At 36.2% G+C, this 19,402-nt stretch overlaps 1 protein-coding gene across 1 annotated transcript; it reads left to right on the top strand.

Annotated features, from left to right (window-relative positions):
- The first annotated feature begins 642 nt into the window (after window positions 1-642).
- Window positions 643-3,054, top strand: LOC108695335 (glutaredoxin-like protein C5orf63 homolog). The gene has a single exon (XM_018223788.2). The coding sequence runs from the start codon at window positions 1,024-1,026 to the stop codon at window positions 1,357-1,359; it is 336 nt and encodes a 111-aa protein (XP_018079277.1). The 5' UTR covers window positions 643-1,023; the 3' UTR covers window positions 1,360-3,054.
- The last annotated feature ends 16,348 nt before the right edge of the window (window positions 3,055-19,402 follow it).

The raw sequence follows: 19,402 nt of genomic DNA, 5'->3' as shown, positions 1-19,402 counted from the left end.
CCATGATTCACCAAAAATTTGGAATAATTGCACTGAAAAATACAGTAATAAAAAAAAAGATTAGATATTTGATTGGGGCATAATCTCACTACAAGCTCCCCAATCCCTATTTAGAAGTAAGGGAATGGTAGGGTTCCCACTCTCTCTCCCTCTCTTTATACTGTATATATATATATATATTTGTTAAAAAGTTAGAGACCCCCACAACAATTATGTTTTTCTACAATTGTTATCAAGTAGTTAAATAATAAAGTAGTGTATATGCATCACACTGGAAGGGAAATAATGTGATTTAAGCTGGCCATAGATGTTGATTTTTAAAAGATCAGATCCTGATCGTGAGACCACGATCTTTTCAGAACGATCGTACGAATGTACGAATTTACCATCAACTAAAAAGACCAATTTACCAGAAAAACAAAGGGGAGCTGCCTGCTTGGCCCTGCAAACATTAGATAGATTGCACTGGGACCGACAAAGATTTTTTGACCTGGCTGATCAATTTCCCGACAGATGTCGGCCGAAAAATCGTAAGATGTACGATCGTTCGAATACCACTAACCGCACGATAATTTCGAAGGATTGGTCGGGCTTCCCTAAAATCGGTCGTTCGGCAAGAAGAATTGTCGCGTCTATGGGGAGCTTTAGCCATGCTTGGGATCTTTCTGTTATTTGGGTCTCCATATCTTAAGTCTACTCTAAAATCACCTTAACTATCTTCCTTATTATAGTTATTCCTCTGCCTGTTAATATTAAGAGAACTTTGACCTTGCTATTGGTGGCAAGGGGCTCATTGTGCAAATATTTAAATACTGTACCTGGAAAGTTCTACTCAAATATTTTGGCTACATACTAAATGTATATTTATATATTTAAATGTAAAAAGTAACCATTATCTGGGTAATGTTGATATTATTAAAAAGAAATGGAAGAATACCAGATTTAATTTAGGAATAAGTTAAATTATTTGGATAATGGACTTTTGCACTTGGCGTTGGCGCAGTAGCATCTCCAGGAAACGCGATGTTACAGTTAATATTTGATCAGAAAGCAAGATCTTCGGGATTACTTATGATAAAGAGGTTTTTCTTGTCCCAGAGGGAAAGACCAGTGCTGACTTTGTTTACAAAGAATCCATGTCCTCTTTGTGATGAAGCAAAAAAAACTCTTGCACCATATATGGACAGGTTTGTTCTAGAGCAAGTGGATATAACTCAGCCGGAGAATGCAGCCTGGTATGACCGATATAAGTACGACATTCCCGTTTTTCATCTAAATGGACAATTCCTAATGATGCACAGAGTAAACATTAAGACACTAGAAAAGCACCTTGGTAAACTGGAACAACAACATAAATAATATTGACAAACTAGGCGTTTTTCTGTACTCTTGTCTTACAGGTTTGAAACTTCTAGATTTTCTTATTGTTTCATGACTTATGTACATTAGTCTGTTTAGACCCTTCTAGTTTTCTATGTCATTGTTATTCATTATTCACTGATGCAAATACAGAGAAAGCACAGCCAAATGTGGACCTGGAAAAAAAAATTATTTGGATAATCCCAATGTTCTCAAACACAAGTGCAGATAATATTCAAGGCTATTTACAGTTTGAAAAACAAACTTGTGGTGTCTAACGGGTATTCTTAACTTCTCTTCCTTTGGGTTTAACTAAACCATAAACCATAATATACATCAAACATCCAAACCAATGTATCAATGCACTTACAGTCTTCTCTGTGTTTTACTTACTAAACATAATGAAGTGAAACCCTCCTACAAGTTATAAGTAATGGTAATCATGACATTTAGGTGCAAGTCATAAAAACACTATGAAATATTCATGCAAAAAATAAACATAATGAGGTCCATTTATGAAACTCACAAGTTTTCCTGTAATACAAAATTCATTCCAAGTCTTTGCATTTTGCCATTCATCGCAGAGAAAACAATATTTGCCAAGCAGAGAGCTGATCAAAAGCCATATAAAAGGGAATCACAGAATTATGATTAAAGGAACTTAAGTGGTGCATTATGGTCATTTTGAGAAATGAAGCCCATATATGTAAATTTTAAAATAGGGCTATGTATTTTCAATTTGACTGAGAGCAGGGCTTTGATTGAAGTATTGCAGGACTTTATTTTCTTGAGCTAGACCCATGTGACCATTTATTTTTGCTTATTGTCCTTCTAAAACGTTTGTCCAAATGTCAATTTCTTGAAAAAAGTCTCAAACCATGTGGATGACTGTAGGTATACTGTTGGTGACTCTGTATGTGTAGGTGACTGTACATGTATGTGCTCCAAAACAGAGCAGACCTCCATGGAAAAAAAGTCAGAAATAAAAATAGTGAATGTTATTTAAGGCAAAAAGTAATTTCCTGGTGAGTTGCTAATTCATTCTCTTCCTACTATACCGCTGAACAGGATATTTCTAATGGTGAAACATACATTTATTGTTCTTTATTGAAAAAATATAATGTGTAAAAAAGCAATTACTCGATCTAAAATTTAAGAGAGGAATAGGACTATTTCATATGTTATGTTATATATTATGTATGTGATATTATTTTGGTCTGATACATGAGCTGATTAGATGAAAGTGCACTGGAGAAGAAGCACAGATTGGACTGGATTTTTTGCCACAATTAGATATTAAGAATGTATAATCAGTCCCCAAACATCCTCATCTGTAAGAAATCTGGCTAACTAAAGGTCAAATTGCATAAAACCAATAATTTGACCTGCTTGCACTTCAGTCAACCACTAACCTTTCACACATACAGTACTTATGGAGGTTATTAGTGAACCTGATTTTCCTTTATCAGTGATCAAATAGGATATCATTTTAATAGTTCTGAATGATTGCCAAGGGCTACACACAGAACAGGTGAACTAATTTGCTCTAATATCTGTCCCAATGTCAATGTAAATTCCAAGAAAATATTCAGAGGACTATTGTAGACAAAGACAACCTTAAGGCCATTTGTAAGTGACCTTCTTTTTTATATATTGTGTTTTTTTGCCAATTAAGCTTTTTTTGTCTAGCATCTCTTCCATTTCTGGGTCTGGTTGTAACTTAAAGGGGAAAATTTTTTCTTTCAAAATGAATCAGTTAATAGTGCTGCTCCAGCAGAATTCTGCACTGAAATCCATTTCTCAAAAGAGCAAACAGATTTTTTTATATTCAATTTTGAAATCTGACATGGGGCTAGACATTTTGTCAATTTGCGGGCTGCCCCTTGTCATGTGACTTGTGCTTGCACTTCAGGAGAGAAATGCTTTCTGGCAGGCTGCTGTTTTTCCTTCTCAATGTAACTGAATGTGTCTCAGTGGGACATGGGTTTTTACTATTGAGTGTTGTTCTTAGATCTACCAGGCAGCTGTTATCTTGTGTTAGGGAGCTGTTATCTGGTTACCTTCCCATTGTTCTTTTGTTTGGCTGCTGGGGGGGGAAAGGGAGGGGGGTGATATCACTCCAACTTGCAGTACAGCAGTAAAGAGTGATTGAAGTTTATCAGAGCACAAGTCACATGACTTGGGGCAGCTGGGAAATTGACAAAATGTCTAGCCCCATGTCAGAGTTCAAAATTGAATATAAAAAAATCTGTTTGCTCTTTTGAGAAATGGATTTCAGTGCAGAATTCTGCTGGAGCAGCACTATTAACTGATTCATTTTGAAAAAAAAATTTTTTCCCATGACGGTATCCCTTTAAGTAAAAAGTCATCAACAAACACTTAGCAGGTAATGTAGTAAGACATTTTGCTTGTGGAAGACAATGTTGGCTCGAAAATGCGAAGTCTCGCATTTCTTCAACGAAATCCGCTAAGTGTGTTTGCACAGTTAAGCCATCTCATTATGACAGGAGGTAAGGATGGGCCCTGATACAGGCTGTGCATCCAGCCACCCAAGGTGGGTAGGAGTTGTTGAGGGGATACATATATATCATCCCTAGCTGCCTCTCTTGGATCCTGCACTGACAAACACAATCAACACTGGATCAAAAATTCATTCTGTAGGTTGCAGAGGCCGAGGTCCATTTGCAGAAGAAGTAAATATGATACCTATCTTTCCAGCCTCTCCAAATTTCATGCCTGGTGTTTGGAAAAGAGGTCAGCACCTCTCCAATAATATAGTAGAAGAAAGATTACCAAACACTCAAAGGCATGTCTGACGAAGGGGTCCGCCCCGGAAACATTACATCACTGACGTGAATAAACACACAGGGGTTCGCCCCGCTTCACATGCCTTTGAGTGTTTGGTAATCCTTCTTCTACCATTTGCAGATGAATACAGCACAAGTGCAAAAAATGAGCAGTTGCGGAATCTCTTTGCATGCTGCATTTAGCTTCACAAAGGAGGCTTTGTGTATAGTTGGATTTCCTCCCAGTTGTCCAACTTCCTTCAACATTCAAGACACATACAGACAGACTACTAATAAAGGTGGCCCTGCTGTGTGTGTATGTGATAGGGACCTCCACTAGAGCCTGAACTGATGTGAATTATGTATCTCTTTAAAGTTCTGCGAAAATGTGTGTGCGCTATATAAATACCATGAGAAAAAATGTGGCAGACAGGTGCAGTATGGTCTGAAAGTCAAACAAATTTAAAATTTATTTTTTAAGCATTAAGGGAGAACTGAAGCATGGTCTTGAGCCTTAAAATTACTTTGTCCAACAGGTCATTAACATCATAAACCTCTACCACACAGATATGTAGCAGAATAAATAGCAGTTAAATGTGCAGACTGCTGCAGTTCATGGGGATATAATGGAAAATGCTGACATGGAAAAAAACCTCAAAACACATAAATACAGTTTGATAGAGTCACTCTGTGCATTACATCTGCTTATATACATTAATGGTGTTTATTTGATACAGTATCTGCTATAGCAACATAGATTGTACCATCTATACATGTATATTTTTATAAGTTCTCTTTGTTTGGACATCAGTGATGAACAGCTGTTTTTGGTCCTGTAGCACATTCATGTCAGTAGTCTAAAGATCATTTTTTGATTCTCCTTACACACTGGTTCATTGTCCATCTGAAAAATATATTTCATACTGTTTTACAGGCTTTGCTATACAGAACCAGACTTCTCATTTAAGATTTGCTTTACTTCCTTTTCAAACCTGGCATAATTTTTCCTTAATGAGAAGCATCTGAGAAGCAACTGGATATTATCATGATTATCAGATAACAGGGATGTTATTTAGTGGCCGATGTGCTTTAGGTTTACTCTAGATTGCATTTGCTATCTCCCTTTGCCTCATGATTACTGTGATTCTTTGCATTAGGAATTTCAGATACAGTAGCCCTGCTTTATTCTTGTCAACTTGTAGAAATTACCAGTGTATTATTATCTCATGGCCAGACTCTTTTATCAATTAAAGGGACAATTTATGGTCTGAATTTGCACTTAGAGTCTATGTTAATTTGCTCTTCTGTGCCTTCTCAGCTTCAAAGAGTGACCTGATGTAAGTGCCTGGTAGGTACATAAGAGACCTTGCAATGCCAAGTTCTTTTTAAATCACAATTTCTGCAGTCTCAAATTATTTAAAAAATCTTTTTGTTAACGCAGAAAAAAAGATGGAGTAAATTGCGGAGGTCAGAATTTTTTAATCCTACTTAAAATAACCAAATGGCAAGCTTAGAGGCAACTAAATATAACATGTCTCTGAAGCTTTGGCCATAAGAAAGAATGCTGTTGCAGAAAAGACTCCTATGGTTTCATTTTCCTCAGTTATTTCTCATTTATATAAACAAAAGCTTTTATGAGAAAAAAAAATATGATTATTTTTGTTATTTTCATATAAAAGCAATATGTTGCACAACAAAAATTTATATTCTCTTTCTTTTTCATATCCCTTTTAATATCCCTTCCATTTTTAATATCCTTCAGTAGAATAATTAGAAAATACATAAAATCGCAAATGCTGAATGTTGACATGTACAGTACTCAGCTGATAATATGGGATTTTACTGGATTCTTAGTATCTAGAGAAAGCAATGAACATCACAAACATGTGTTTCACTGTTTAATACTATAACAGTAATCTCCTTAAAACAGTAATTCCACAGTGATTATCTAAAGAAAATTAGGTAGATCTAAATGCTCTAGAATCCATTAAATCCAGCATCACTTTACATTAACTCATTAGTGTTGTATATGTTTAAATATGTTTCCACAGGCCAATATACCATATGATTAAAGTATAACATGATATCATTGATGTTAGTATGATTTTAATCCTAATATAATTAAATGGTGATTGTGTAAATAATCTAATTTTACAGAGTATTCCTTTAACACTTGGGCATTCCCGTTCTACAGCTGTCTCTAGATTAGTAACTTTAAATACATTTGTGATGCAAATTGGATTTTTTTTTTCATTTCTATGACCCTTGGCCCTATATAAGCAACCACATCTGCTCTTTGTGATACTTACCCTCCAGATAATGGTTAGATATTATTAGAGCAACATTGTGATTTATTTCTCTGAATTTTTTAAAAATGTATTTTAGGTTTTTTTTCTCTTTCATTTATTGGTGCAAATACTTTAAAAAATACTAACATATACAGTATACAGTTACTTGTATTTGGTTTGGTGCATAATAATACTTTATTCATTTTGTCACTCAATTGATAAGACTTAAATTCACTTATAAATTCTAGGATTTCTAATAAGGGAAGCATCTTTTGTTAAGGGCAAGTTTGCTGTCATAATTCTTTTGTCTTCTTGTTTTGACATTTAAAAACATCAACAATTTTACACAGATATTTAACAACTGCCATGATCATTGTATTCTACTATAGTATAACAACAAACCATTTTGGTTATGGAATTTCTTTCTAACATTTCTAAGTACAATGAGCAAACAAAAGTTGCAGGTTTCATTCAGGTTATTGGTCAAATAAAACTGGCCATAAACACGCTGTTATTGGTTACCAAGATAACTATTCCTAAAGAGTTATTTTCCTGTGTTTGATGGTTCTGGAAAATTATATTTGATTAGGGCATGTTAAACAGGAATATTAAAAGACCCATTGGATGAGGACTAGATATAGTCTTCTCCCTACAGGAGAGCAAAGTTGACTTAAAATTACCATTCCTAGGAGAAGAATTGTTAAAAAATTGTTATTGGGTTTTTTTAAAAAAATATTTTAGGTCTATAAATTGCCTAGATGCAGCATCACTTATAATTTTGATTCAAGGTGCATTTTATTACATACGTAGGTCTGTAAAGGAACAGTGCAAAAATCTGAATTACCTGCAGCTTAGTTATAAATGAAAGACGTTTCCATAAAACAGGGTAGATATAATATTTTTCCATGACACGTTATTCAATTCCAAGGCAGTACTTGTTTCCTCTACTTGATAAATCTATGCCTAAAAGCAACAGAATGCTTTCCATTTGTATTGAACATTTTGCACACCATTCTCGAAAACTGCTCTAATAACAAAAATGTTTCTTGGTTTTGGAGAAGGTACTGGTAAAAATGTGGTGCATTTTTTATCTCCCTTTGTGAAGTATGATTATATTAAAAGAGCAGATTATTGCTTCATCAGAAATATTACTAGTACTACCAGAAAACACATGCAGTTTGCAACCAAATGGATCGTGTTTTGAGGTGACCTGTGTTATAATGAATATGATGGAGATATGATGCAAAGGGCCAGTCATAGTCAAGGCATAGACATAAGTGACCCTTAAATAACTAGGAAGTTCTTTGATGTTGGTCATTCACCCAACAGCTGCATTGTTATATAACAAAGACTCGAAAGGCAGACGGCACTTCTGAAAATGGGGTTTATTGGAGTTCCTGCTGGAAAAACCTAACGCGTTTCGGGAGTTATCCCTTAGTCATAGGTTAGCCTAACTCCCGAAACGCGTTAGGTTTTTCCAGCAGGAACTCCAATAAACCCCATTTTCAGAAGTGCCGTCTGCCTTTCGAGTCTTTGTCGTGTTTACAGTGGGGACACTGTCTGACTGAGCACCTGATCTGAGGGGAGAGCGGTGAGCATGTGCGGTCCTTTTTCGCTTTTCTACCTATGCATTGTTATATATGTGCCTTTATGGGCAAAGGGAATGTCTAAGGGGCAGATATAGCAAATATATAAAATGTTTTTAGCATTAAGAAAAACAGAAAAATCTTCAGTATGTGCTTAGCTATGAAAAAACTCAAATCTGAATCACTTAAAACCATGAAAAAAAACTATAGGAACCCAGTGAAAGCACATTCTACTCTTCATTTTTGATGAGTCTGCCAGATTTTGATTTAATTCCCATTGACTTCCACATGAGTTTGCCAGCATTTAGATTTTTTTGTTTTTGAGTTTTTTGTGATTAATAAATCGCTAAAATCTGGATTTCAGAAACTCAAATTTGTATTAAAAAAATCAAGTCATGGTTGAAACTCTAAATTCTAATGTTGAAAAGCTGCATCTAAGTACAGTATGTTACCAAACCGGTTGACAGGACACATCTCCTCTGAGAGGAGGCGACATATTTGTGTGTGAACTCTCTTCAAACATTATGGATTGGTTTCACACATAACCATGATGCAAAGTTGATAGTATTACTCTAGTACAATGTTTAGAAAAACAAACAACCAAAAAAAAGGATAATGCATGTTTAATGACAAGCACAGTATTGAATTTTTTGCTGTTAAATAGATGCAGTGTTTCCATCGATGACCTTACCTGAGTAAGTTATTTAACTTAAAGCATGAGCTGCACCTAGAGGGGTTTTACATTGACTTTAATAGGAAGACAGTTAATAACCTTTTTTATCCTCATGCACTATCAATCATGACTGTCACCAGTCTGCTGAATCAAAGCAAAAGTGCTCTTCACAGATGACTGATTAGAAACGCAAAATCACAAGATCCATCTTCATGGTCACTTTTATTATAGTCATTTTTAAACTGACAGCAACCTGCTCAGTTTCAGCAGGCTGGTCATTGCAAATAGTGTCACTCAATGCAGCAAAGCATGAGAAGATTCTGGTTGGATTGTACTTTAAAATAATTAGGCCCAAAGCCTTTTGTCAAAGCAAGATAAAGCATTTTCTCCAGCCTATTTTCCATCATGAGATATAACGATACCTTTTTGTACCGGGCTACTGTTTAAAATACTGAAGTTTCTACATTCTTTTTTCTTGGATGCTGTACATAAAATGTAAGTGTTGTGTCGTATCTTTACAAAGTTGATGGTCTGTTGATAACTGTTCTATAGAGCAAACAACCACAATCTGCTTAAAATCAATAATCTCATAAACAAAAGCTGTAAAATAAACATATCTATGTCTTCTATATTTCAATTTACATTTGTTTTAGCTTAGTGTATTATGTACAGTAGAAAACATAAGTGTATCTAATTGGCCTAAATGTTTTCCACGTTCCCAAACTTTCAGCTATTATATTTAACAGTTACTTGTTAACCCCCACCCCACTGGCAACAAATGGTTAACATTCTGCCTGGAAAGTAATCAGGCTCCAAAGACCTGCACTCTGCAATCAAGGAGGGTGAAAAATTGCAAGGACATCAAACCCCGACTTCAGCAAAATACTTACTGTATGATAAGGATATTTCTTTAAAAGGAATTTTGATGGTCGATATGCACTGTATATATTAGGCCATTTTTCTAAACAGCTCAGAGCCTGCATTGGACTAACTCTATTTTTTTTAATACTAGGTATTACTTAGTAGCTATGAACACATACTGTATAGCACAGGTAAAACTGAATTCTATTGGAATTGTCTTTTATTTTTTAGATACTTAACTTAATTTTATATATATATAATATATATATATATATATTAGGGATGCACCAAATCCACTTTTTTGGATTCGGCCGAACCCACAGATCCTTCGTGAAAGATACGATGGAATACCAAACCAAAGCTGAACCCTAATTTGCATATGCAAAACAGTGAGGAGGAGGAGAAATAGATCTGCGCGTGATGAAAAATTTTTTACTTCCTTGTTTGGTGACGAAAAGTCACATGATTTTAAGGATTCATATTTGATTCGAATCCGAATCCAAATCCTGCTGAAAATGGCCGAATATACACACACACATTTCTTTATTGGGCTAAGGACATAAATATGATTTACCTGAAATATCTGAATTTTTTTGTATCCAATGTATTCATACTTTATTTAAACACGACTTTAATTATTCAAGGATAAAGCATAATTATAAAAATTCTAATACAATGCACAACAAATTTTCAAATGAATGCCTACATAAAGTTAAGTATCTCAGATTTTATTTATTAATTGCACAAATGACATTTAATAATACAATACAAACTTAAATTCAGTTATTCCCTATTATAGAGTCTTTCTTGCTAACCCTGGTTGATAAACACATAAGATCATAGCGTTAGTTGCCACAAGCAACTTGACTTAACAGTAACTTTTGATGTACAGAACCTGGGTGTATGTATTGATTGCTTGTATGTTCTTTTATTTTACTCAATAGATTATTAAAAAAAAAACTAACCTATAATATATCATATTACAAAAATATGTTTGAGATCCAAAGAATTAACCATGAAGTTTAGACTGCACTCCTCTGAAAAATCAGTGCTCTAATGCTGATTGACATTTGTCAAAAAGGAGATAGGGGAAAAAAAACACTATCTGTGGCTACATGTTTGAGATAATAGGTCTGGGCTTCAAAGAAGCAAAGCATGTATTAAAACCAGGGTTTGGCAATGACATTTATATTTATCTTTTCTTTATCAGCAGACTCCATTAAACAGGGAATTTAATCCAGAAATATACTTTTTTAGAAACCACTCTGATGATTTGAGTTTTTTTTTCTTTTTTAAAGATTAATCTCCAAGAATAAGGCACCAAAACCCTAACAACAAATCATTCCATTTTTATATAATATTTATATATATTTCATGATCTTTACTATGATCTTTACTATCTATTATCTGTTATCATCGCATACAGAACTATGATCCAACATAAATAAAGTCATATATAGACTTGGGAATTTAAAGCTGTAGTGATTTGGTTCTATGAAATTATTATTTATTTAATTATTGACATATTGTTTTTTTTTTTTTGTTCACATGGTTTTTAAGCAGTGGTTTATAAAGAAAAACATGTTAAATGAAAATGAGCACAATTCCTCTTTTGAGAGCAAAACTTTACAAAAGACAGTGATGAGGGTTGGTCCATAAAGGTGTACAAAACAATGCAATGGGTCAGCTGTAGCATACATAATGTTTTTAAATGAAGTTAAAGCAAGAATAGCAAGCCAAAGACATTTATGTCAGATATCATTGCTTCTATTCGTAAAAAAAAAATGTTACGTCCATAGAATCTAGCCCTCCACCCCTCTCCACCGCAAACAGCATCAGACAATACAAATAATATGAGTTCCCACACCACACCTGTCTTTGTGAGGCTCGAATGTGCAGTTATTTCTGTGCTGTCTGCTTATGTTTTTTTCTCATTCTGAATCGTTCCCAGTAGGATCTTAGTGGGGGAAAGGCTGCTCAGAATGTGTCAGGAGGAGATAAATGTGAGAGAAGATGTATATCGAAGGCTAGGCTGGTCATCTTTCAGTGTCTTTTTCAACCAGGGGTTCAAAACCCTTAGCTCCCCTTCAGTGATCTTTAAAATGAAAGAATACAGTCGCAGTCTTCACTGAAAACAAACCGAGAAACTCTCATGTCGGAAACAGGATTTCATAAAATAGTTTTTGTCCAGCATTCTGTGTATTCATTAATAACAAATATTTAACATAATTAGTTAGCCTGAAGTAACATTTAGATGAAGAATAAACAGAGGCCCGGTGAACTGATTATACATGTTTTGCAACCTTAGTTAAAACATCAGATAGCACAAAATCACCTCTGGCTTCCTAATAAATGCACTTTTGATGTATTGTAGGTTTGCTCCCCAGGCATGCTTTATGCTTTCATTATAAACTTGATGTTATCATTAATTATAATTAAGGAAGCTCAAAACTGATGATGGCTTTGTGATTACACTTTGTCTAATTTAGATGTGCCATGCAAAGCTTTAGTTACAAACAAACATCTGAATTATGCTGCACATGAGATAAAATGGGTTCTTTTGAGCAGTTATACAGATGCAGCCACTTTGGTTTGTCTGTTTAACACAGAATAACTAAACACAGATATCCCATTTATCTCATTTAACACAGAAAACTGCGTCACAACATCCCATCTAATTAAAGCATTCACCATTGTTCACAATGGTGCTTTGGTATGCTAATGGAAAGGTTAAATGCATTAAATGAGTTAAGATGACTTTAGATAACGCAGTTTCTTCAATTAACCCTGAGTCATGACGCATTTATCTCACAAATCCAAGTGGCTTCATCTGTATGAGGAAGTGCCCATTTCCCACCATGGGGATCTCGTTGGACCTAATTTTTAGCATGAAAATATGGCCGTGTAGGGTGACCTATATCACCAACATTCATACAGGTGGCTTGCAATGAAGAGTGCAGCAGCCCTTATAGTTCCAAATATATTAGATATATTTAATGTGTAAATGTCTTTTTTTTTATAAATGGGGCCACTACATAAAATATTTTATAATCCATATTATTACAAGAGTATAATTTTATCTGATGGGGAAGTAAACTTGTATCAACTATTGGCTTGGGAATGTTACTTGATCCTTACAGGGGTTGTTCACCTTTGCGTTAACTTTTAGGGGTAAATTTACTAAGCAGCGACAACTTCGCAGCCATCCTTCGAAAAAAAGGAAAGGGCGCCAGCATTTTTTGGGACTTTTTCCACAAAAATATGATGTAAGTAACAGAAGATTGAGGAAGATATACTGTATGCACACCAATGCAGTTCGCCTGGTCTGAGCTGGCGAAGGCAAGTCTGGCGAAAGAGGTAACATTCAGTAAAATCCATATCTTAATGAATTTGCGGAGTAACGTCCATTCACCAGAGTGAAAATTCGCTTGGCGATAGAGTGCGAATGACCGATAGGGTCTGTCTCTTTCGCTAGCGAAGTTATGCCTGCGCCCGTGAATCAGCAAAGTGCCTGATCGGGGTCAGTGGCCCCCATTTGAAAGCTGGAAAGAAGTAGAAGAAAAAGGCAAATAATTCAAAAGCTATATGAAGACCAATTGAAAAGTTGTCATTCTATAACATATTAAAAGTTAACTGAAAGGTGAACTGCCCCTTAAATTGCAGATTATCTGCTTAAACACAAGGGGATAATAGGAGAATTTAAAGTGCAATTAAAGTACAGTACATTGATCAATCCCATTTATGTGTGTTTGCAGCACCTTGTTGCATTTGAATAATTCTGAATTATGTTTGAATGATGATCAGAGGTAAACTATTTATGTAGGTATAAAGGATAATTATGCAATTATATTTTTCGTGAAATGAATTCATACCTAGTTAACTTATATAGTTTTTCAATTTCCAATTTGGGGCTAGGTACATAAGTCAATTTTTTTTTTTTTTTGATTGCCTTATGTACAAATGAAGCAGGCTTTAATGGTGGAATATAAAGATGAGTAAATCTCTCCCATGTTGCAACCTTTTTCACACAAAATAGTTTGGAATCTAATTGTCATGCTAACATTTTGCATAGGTTTCACAAAAATATTCTTTGATGGCAAAATGCATAATTTTTCTGCAACTTCAGACCTGCTGAAAAATTTCTCATCACTAGTTGACTATAACTTACATGATAAAGGCAGTTGCAGAGGAACACAACTCCAATAGAAAAGCAGGACCTTGCTCTGCAAAACCTACGCAAAAGAAACAATCAGGTGACTGGTGGAGGACAGGGGCCCCACAGACACACACACAGATATAGTGACAACCAGATGCCTCTGTAAACAAACATGACTTCTTATTATAATGGAAGTTAAATGCAAATTCAGCTTTCAACGAATGTGCCTTCTGGGTAGCAGATGACAGATGGGTTAAGAAAGTGTTTTGTTATCTCACTATATATATATATATATATATGTACATACATGTGGGAACAATTCCTGAATGCATTTGCTGAAAAGTAGCTTAAGTCACTTTTCTGCAACAGTTTTCTACCAGTGTCTGAAAATGGATTCAAATTGTACATACACATAGGGAGACACCTACAAATTTATCAGAAAATTAGATGAAAGCCTCCAAAAATAAAAAATAAACTAGCTAGTAGAGATGTCGCAAACTGTTCGCCGGCGAACTTGTTCGCGCGAACATCGGGTGTTCGCGCTCGCCGGAAGTTCGCGAACGTCGCGCGACGTTCGCCATTTTGGGTTCGCCATTGTTGGCGCTTTTTTTTGCCCTCTCACCCCAGACCAGCAGGTACATGGCAGCCAATCAGGAAGCTCTCCCCTGGACCACTCCCCTTCCCTATAAAAACCGAAGCCCTGCAGCGTTTTTTCACTCTGCCTGTGTGTGCTGAAGAGATAGTGTAGGGAGAGAGCTGCTGCCTGTTAGTGATTTCAGGGACAGTTGAAAGTTTGCTGGCTAGTAATCGTTTTGATACTGCTCTGTTATTGGAGGGACAGAAGTCTGCAGGGGTTTGAGGGACATTTAAGCTTAGGTAGCTTTGCTGGCTAGTAATCTACCTTCTACTGCAGTGCTCTGTATGTAGCTGCAGTGGGCAGCTGTCCTGCTTCTGATCTCATCTGCTGACTGCTGCAATAACAGTAGTCCTTGTAAGGACTGCTTTTATTTATTTTTTTGTTGTTTTACTACTACTACTACTACTACTATAAGAGCCCAGTGCTATTAGTCTAGCAGTGTTGGGGAGTGGGACTGGTGTGCTAATCTGCTGCTCCTAGTAGTTCAGCAGCACCAACTTTAATTTTTTTTTTTTAATATTCATTTTTTTTTATTTTACTTTTTTTTATTTTACTACCGCTGTAGTAGTGTATAAGTTGACCTTTTAGGCATTATTTGCCCTGTAGGCATTATTTGCACACTGTTTTCTTCAACCCGCCATCGAGCTGTGTGACCTTGTTCACATTCTGTCTAAATATCCATAATATTACCGTCTCCAGAAAAAACACCGGAGTCACTTTTTTCAAGCAGCCATAATATATTTTACGTAATCCGTATCCACCGCTGTAGTAGTGTATACGTTGGCCTTGTAGGCATTATTTGCACACTGTTTTCTTCAACCCGCCATCGAGCTGTGTGACCTTGTTCACATTCTGTCTAAATATCCATAATATTACCGTCTCCAGAAAAAACACCGGAGTCACTTTTTTCAAGCAGCCATAATATATTTTACGTAATCCGTATCCACCGCTGTAGTAGTGTATACGTTGACCTTGTAGGCATTGTTTGCCCAGTTTTTTTGGCCGCAGCCACTGAAGCACAGAGGCCAGAAAAAATATGCCATATAAATGCTGAAAATAGTCATTTTTTGCCATACGTTGACTCAACGTATATGGCAAAAAATGACTATTTTCAGCATTTATATGGCATATTTTTTCTGGCAACTGTGCTTCAGTGGCTGCGACCAAAAAAACTGGGCAAACAATGCCTACAAGGTCAACGTATGGCAAAAAATGACTATTTTCAGCATTTATATGGCATATTTTTTCTGGCAACTGTGCTTCAGTGGCTGCAACCAAAAAAACTGGGCAAACAATGTCTACAAGGTCAACGTATGGCGAAAAATGACTATTTTCAGCATTTATATGGCATATTTTTTCTGGCAACTGTGCTTCAGTGGCTGCAACCAAAAAAACTGGGCAAACAATGTCTACAAGGTCAACGTATGGCGAAAAATGACTATTTTCAGCATTTATATGGCATATTTTTTCTGGCAACTGTGCTTCAGTGGCTGCGTCCAAAAAAACTGGGCAAACAATGCCTACAAGGTCAACGTATGGCAGTTGTTTAAAGAGAACAGTAGATTACTAGCCAGCAAAGCTACCTAAGCTAAAATGTCCCTCAAATCCCTGCAGACTTCTGTCCCTCCAATACAGAGCAGTATCAAGCAGATTACTAGCCAGCAAACTTACTATCATCTGTCCCTGAAATCACTAACAGCTCTCCCCCTACACTATCTCTTCCAAGCACACACAGGCAGATTTTTCAGATACATTTTTGCCCTTGATCCCCCTCTGGCATGCCACTGTCCAGGTCGTTGCACCCTTTAAACAACTTTAAAATCATTTTTCTGGCCAGAAATGTCTTTTCTAGATGTTAAAGTTCGCCTTCCCATTGAAGTCTATGGGGTTCGCGAACCGTTCGCGAACCGCTCGCATTTTTGCGCAAGTTCGCGAATATGTTCGCGAACTTTTTTTCCGACGTTCGCTACATCCCTACTAGCTAGAAGTTCCTTTTCTTTAATTGTACAATTCTGAGAAAGTCTGTGGGAATCACTTCATGGCATGTGGTCCAATGGTACTTCTCTATGCAGGAGACCGCTATGCAGAAGACTTCTAGTTTACGGTGTCTTTTATTTCATACTGCTCTAGGTTCAGAAGGGACTTACAAGTGTCTCTGAGAATAGCACAGTGCTATGACTGCACAAGTGATGCTGCTGACAGTTGGCCTAAATATGGGTGTAGAAAACCCCTAACACAAAGTTGAACAGAAGAAGACACTCGGATGAGTGATGAAACAGTGAATTTGGTCTGATACCATTTACAATCACTATTTATTACTAAATAAATCAAATAAACATTCTAGTACGGAGGCAGGGGCTAATAATATTCTCACTTGAAAACATGCTTGTGCACATTTTCAAGTGAAAATCACATAGGGGTATATTTATCAAAAAGTGAAATTAGAGATCACCACAGTCTGCTAGGGGTATATTTAGCAAAGAGTGAAGTTAGAGATCTCCACAGTCTGCATTTCACTACAATTAAGTGAAAATAGGTATCTTGTCTTAGAAAGCATAAAATGTCAAAACTCACGATACTACTATATTTAGTAATAAACACTAGGGGGTATATTTATCAAAGCGTGAAGTTAGAAATCACCACAGACTGCTTAAGTAAAATACCGCCATTTTCCATTTATTTCTATGGGGTTTTTAAAGGCGTATTTATCAAAGGGTGATAGTGAAAGTTCACCATTTGATAAATACACCTTTAAAAATCCCATAAAAATAAATGAAGAGAGGCAGTATTTCACTCTGCAGACTGTGGAAATCTCCAACTTTGATAAATATACACCCCTAGAGTGAAACACCGCCTCTCTCCATTCATTTCTGTTGGATTTTGAAATGGTGTTTTAGATCGAAGAATTAGATTCTGAACATTATTGGGGGAAAATAAGTAGAAAAAGAGGCAAAGCAACAAGGGGATGGAGAATACAGATAACCTATTGTTTTCTTTAGTAGCCAAAGATCCTAAGATTGTTGCTTCTTTTTGACCATGGAGTACCTCTAAAGTGCCAGCAGGCAGACATTTTAATTATTGTATTTATTGACGTAATAAAATATGGCCATAACCTTGGAGTCATGTAGCGTATTCTCCCAAGTATAAAATGTAAAATATATGAATATAAGTACATCCCTGCAATATATGTGGGTTGTAATGAGTAGGGATGTAGCGAACGTCGGAAAAAAAGTTCGCAAACATATTCGCGAACTTGCGCAAAAATGCGAGCGGTTCGCGAACGGTTCGCGAACCCCATAGACTTCAATGGGAAGGCGAACTTTAACATCTAGAAAAGACATTTCTGGCCAGAAAAATGATTTTAAAGTTGTTTAAAGGGTGCAACGACCTGGACAGTGGCATGCCAGAGGGGGATCAAGGGCAAAAATGTATCTGAAAAATCTGCCTGTGTGTGCTTGGAAGAGATAGTGTAGGGGGAGAGCTGTTAGTGATTTCAGGGACAGATGATAGTAAGCTTGCTGGCTAGTAATCTGCTTGATACTGCTCTGTATTGGAGGGACAGAAGTCTGCAGGGATTTGAGGGACATTTTAGCTTAGGTAGCTTTGCTGGCTAGTAATCTACTGTTCTCTTTAAACAACTGCCATACGTTGACCTTGTAGGCATTGTTTGCCCAGTTTTTTTGGACGCAGCCACTGAAGCACAGTTGCCAGAAAAAATATGCCATATAAATGCTGAAAATAGTCATTTTTCGCCATACGTTGACCTTGTAGACATTGTTTGCCCAGTTTTTTTGGACGCAGCCACTGAAGCACAGTTGCCAGAAAAATTATGCCATATAAATGCTGAAAATATAAATTTTTTGGTTGCAGCCACTGAAGCACAGAGGCCAGAAAAATTATGCCATATAAATGCAGAAAATATGCATTTTTTTGGTCGCAGCCACTGAAGCACAGTTGACAGAAAAATTATGCCATATAAATGCTGAAAATATAAATTTTTTTGGTTGCAGCCACTGAAGCACAGAGGCCAGAAAAATTATGCCATATAAATGCAGAAAATATGCATTTTTTTGGTCGCAGCCACTGAAGCACAGTTGCCAGAAAAAATATGCCATATAAATGCTGAAAATAGTCATTTTTTGCCATATACGTTGAGTCAACGTATGGCAAAAAATGACTATTTTCAGCATTTATATGGCATATTTTTTCTGGCCTCTGTGCTTCAGTGGCTGCGGCCAAAAAAACTGGGCAAACAATGCCTACAAGGTCAACGTATACACTACTACAGTGGTGGATACGGATTACGTAAAATATATGAATGCTGCTTGAAAAAAAGTAACTCAAGTGGTTTTTCTAGAGACGATAATATTATCAATATTTAGACAAAATGTGAACAAGCTCACACAGCTCGATGGCGGGTTGAAGAAAACAGTGTGCAAATAATGCCTACAAGGCCAACGTATACACTACTACAGCGGTGGATACGGATTACGTAAAATATATGAATGCTGCTTGAAAAAAGTGACTCCGGTGTTTTTTCTGGAGACGGTAATATTATGGATATTTAGACAGAATGTGAACAAGGTCACACAGCTCGATGGCGGGTTGAAGAAAACAGTGTGCAAATAATGCCTACAAGGCCAACGTATACACTACTACAGCGGTGGATACGGATTACGTAAAATATATTATGGCTGCTTGAAAAAAGTGACTCCGGTGTTTTTTCTGGAGACGGTAATATTATGGATATTTAGACAGAATGTGAACAAGGTCACACAGCTCGATGGCGGGTTGAAGAAAACAGTGTGCAAATAATGCCTACAGGGCAAATAATGCCTAAAAGGTCAACTTATACACTACTACAGCGGTAGTAAAATAAAAAAAAGTAAAATAAAAAAAAAATGAATATTAAAAAAAAAAAATTAAAGTTGGTGCTGCTGAACTACTAGGAGCAGCAGATTAGCACACCAGTCCCACTCCCCAACACTGCTAGACTAATAGCACTGGGCTCTTATAGTAGTAGTAGTAGTAGTAGTAGTAAAACAACAAAAAAATA

This window comes from Xenopus laevis, chromosome 6S (assembly GCF_017654675.1).
Source record: "Xenopus laevis strain J_2021 chromosome 6S, Xenopus_laevis_v10.1, whole genome shotgun sequence".
NCBI classification, from domain to species: domain Eukaryota; kingdom Metazoa; phylum Chordata; class Amphibia; order Anura; family Pipidae; genus Xenopus; species Xenopus laevis.
Note: the sequence above shows the minus strand (reverse complement) of the source record. Positions and strands in the feature narration are given on the sequence as shown.